At 36.0% G+C, this 3,266-nt stretch overlaps 1 protein-coding gene across 1 annotated transcript; it reads left to right on the top strand.

Annotated features, from left to right (window-relative positions):
- The first annotated feature begins 1,100 nt into the window (after positions 1–1,100).
- LOC121118407 (G1/S-specific cyclin-D2) lies at positions 1,101–3,055 on the top strand. Its single transcript, XM_040712988.2, has 3 exons — positions 1,101–1,880; positions 1,944–2,264; positions 2,348–3,055. The coding sequence occupies exons 1-3, from the start codon at positions 1,344–1,346 to the stop codon at positions 2,609–2,611; spliced, it is 1,122 nt and encodes a 373-aa protein (XP_040568922.1). The 5' UTR covers positions 1,101–1,343; the 3' UTR covers positions 2,612–3,055.
- The last annotated feature ends 211 nt before the right edge of the window (positions 3,056–3,266 follow it).

Genomic DNA, 3,266 nt, shown 5'->3' with positions numbered 1-3,266 from the left:
TGCATTATTGTTTGTTCATCTATCTTTTTTTTCGGCAGGCGTGTTGCCCTTCTAGTTCTTTATATGTATTTAATTAGTATCCTATTCTCATCTTAACTCTCCGTCATCAATATTGATTTATTGACCATATTCTTCCCTTCGAGGCATTGCCTTTTTATTAGTCCTTCCGCCGTACATGACTGACTAAATTTTTACTATTATAAAACCTATCACCCAATGTAATTCTGCATTTCCATTGTGTCTGTACCATCTCCTCCACTCGGTTAAATAATTGCAGCACAGAAAGATATAGGAAGAAGAGGTGCTCTGAATTTTCGATCGCCAAGGCAGAGAAAGTGCAGTATTTATTTTCCACTACTCATTTGTTAGTGGGGAGTGAGGATGTATCTCTTCGACATCGGAAACACTTTTGTTCAAAAGAAGCATTCAGGTTCCCTAATCCTCTTGGGTTTATGATTGTTTATTATGATATGTATCCTTATTTGATGATGACGACAAATTGGTACATCTACACCATTTTGTAGATATTGATGTTTTTGTAGTTACGTTAATTATTTTTTAATTCAAGTTTTTAGATATTTGTGGATTTTTGTGGGAGATCCTCAGGAACTTTATGTATAACTGACTCAACTTGTCTTGAGTGCATTACCAATATTGAACAAGTAAAATAAACAATTGAAAACATATCAAGTTTTTATGAGGGAAGAAAGGATGGTTATACCTTAAAGTATCATTTGATAGCAGCTAGACATTAACTTAGTGATGCTGTAAACAAAAATAATGTTGTTAAAAAGGATTGACTTTTGAAATTAAGAAATTTAATATTCACTCAACCTACAAAAAATTGAATGACAATATAAAATACTCTTCCTCCTACGGAGTGACATCTATATTTTCAAGCGATAACTATTACTTTCATACATAACGCCCTCTAAAGCTGAATTCTACAACTGATGTCCCTGAAGAAAAAATTAAAGGGGCGAGCGAGGGTACATCTTCCTAGCAACCCCACCTAGAAAGCGCGTGAATGTCGCACGCTAACGTGTTCGCGGAAAAAATACTACACATTTTTTTTTTCCTATACAACTCCAACTTTTTCTAGTTCCATTCATCACCGGGTTTTCGCCGGTTACGGAAAGTAATTTGACGTACATCTTGCGATCCCGAATTAGTCTTTCCAAAAAAAAAAGTTTTGAATACGTTTAACACAAATTGCCTTTTAATTAATCAATTTATTATTAATATATTTTAATTATTAACCCAGTGCTTTGAATCCATTAACAACAATCCTAAAAACATTCTTAAAAAACCGAAAAAAAAAAATGCTATGAAATTGTAGTGAAATGGGAACTTATAACAAGGAAGAGCTTACTCCGGATCTAAGTGATCTTCGGTGTTCTGAAGTCATCGACGAAAAAGGACTGAGTACTCCCTCCTCCCTACCGATACCAGTCCCTGGCCGACCTGGGGGAGGAGAACAAGACCCGGAGGCATATCCTGTCAAAGCTCTCAATGATCCTGTATTGTACAAAGATGATCGAATCCTCCAAAACCTACTCCGTTTGGAGGAAAACTATCTTCCGTCCACTCCTGATTATTTCAAATATGTGCAAAAGGACATCTCACCGCCCATGAGAAAAATTGTTGGAGATTGGATGCTTCAGCTTTGTCAGGAGCTGTCCGCTGCTCCTGAAGTTTTCTGCTTAGCTATGAATTACATGGATCGCTTTCTATCCCGCTGTCGTGTCGACAAGTCCAAGCTCCAACTTGTTGGAGCTGTTTGTCTACTCGTTGCCTCCAAGTTCCGTGAGACTCGACCCATTTTGGGTGAGAGACTCATATTTTACACGGACTTTAGCATCACATCCGAGGAAATAAAGGTAAGGGCAACACTTAGTACCATGTAGTCACATGGTTTTATTTCTTTTGATTTTTCCTTCAAGGATTGGGAGCTACTCCTTCTACAGGAACTACGATGGGAGCTTTCCTCTGTTACCCCATTAGAATTCCTTGATCAAATAATTCACCGTATTGGCATTCATTCTTCAATTGATCTTGTGCGGCTCAAGCAACGAGCTGAAACGATCATCGTTCTTTCAATATTAGAGTACAAATTTTCTTACCTAACTCCGAGTTTAATGGCCTCCGCCGGACTTTTCGCAGCTCTTAAAGTGATATCCAATGACCCCAGTGTCCTTTGTGAAGATGTAGCCTCGTATAGAGAAATTGGACTTCGTCTACAGACGCTAACGCATATTGTCGCTGTATGTTTTTACCAAATTTAGTTTTTTATTTTAAGAAACAACAGCTCAGAAAACTAACATTTTCTTTTCCTTATTATTTGCAGAGTGATTTGGACCTTTGCATGACTCAGATGGAAAAAATTCTTCCCGACTATTTAAAAGCCAACACCACTCCGATTGAATGCGCTTTAGCAGACTCTACCTCATCACCCAAGTCCTTAGTCTCAGAAAGCTCCTCCAACCCTTCATCTCTGGAGAGTGGTGGAATCTACGATCTTGACCATAATCATCACCATCCATCCTCTTCAACCTCTGATCTCAATCCAACACAAACTTCTGATGCTAATTTAAGCATCCTTGTAAATTAGATAACATATGTATCATGTACCTATCGATATTTAAAATGACTTTTATCGTTTACTTCTACCCAAAGTTAAACCTTCAAATCTTTCAACAAAAAAAAACTAGCAAGACTGACCCAGTGAAGACAGTACCAAATAATAATTACCATTCCCGGGCATTAATTAAATTTGCATTTACATATCCACTACATATATATATATATATATCAGTAATTATAACTTTCCGTGCTTTCATTCAGAATCAAAAATCTATTTTTAATCGTATGTCTCTTTATAACTCTGTTCCTTTTCCCTTGTAACTATTTATTTCTCTCATTCAAAGATATATCCTACAAATTAAAATATACATACCTACTTATATTTATAATTTTTTCGTCAGAGACAAATTTTCGTGATCAATTCATTAATTATATTATTATATCTACAATAAACTTCGAGGTTATAAAAAAACTTTTTTCTTTTATTTCGTCATATACAACCATAAAAATCCGCCAAAAGCAGATGAGGTTTTTTTTTCATTTTTTGTTGGGCACACAACAGATGGAAGTTCATCATTCTTCATTATATGTATAGATGCTCTGATTATTTCAATGATGTCAAATGAAGCATTGGATGAGCCTTATCCAAACACCACACGCTGCATACATACATAATAGACGTA

The sequence above is a fragment of the Lepeophtheirus salmonis genome, chromosome 5, assembly GCF_016086655.4.
Source record: "Lepeophtheirus salmonis chromosome 5, UVic_Lsal_1.4, whole genome shotgun sequence".
NCBI lineage: Eukaryota > Metazoa > Arthropoda > Copepoda > Siphonostomatoida > Caligidae > Lepeophtheirus > Lepeophtheirus salmonis.
This window is presented reverse-complemented; position numbering and strand designations above follow the sequence as displayed.

What these genes read in the sequence shown, in the direction of transcription:
- LOC121118407 (XM_040712988.2), top strand. Translation starts at nt 1,344, where the DNA reads ATGGGAACTTATAACAAGGAAGAGCTTACTCCGGATCTAAGTGATCTT. An exon ending in TCACATCCGAGGAAATAAAG is followed by an intron (nt 1,881 to 1,943) that starts GTAAGGGCAACA and finishes TTTTCCTTCAAG; the next exon opens with GATTGGGAGCTACTCCTTCT. An exon ending in CGCTAACGCATATTGTCGCT is followed by an intron (nt 2,265 to 2,347) that starts GTATGTTTTTAC and finishes TATTATTTGCAG; the next exon opens with AGTGATTTGGACCTTTGCAT.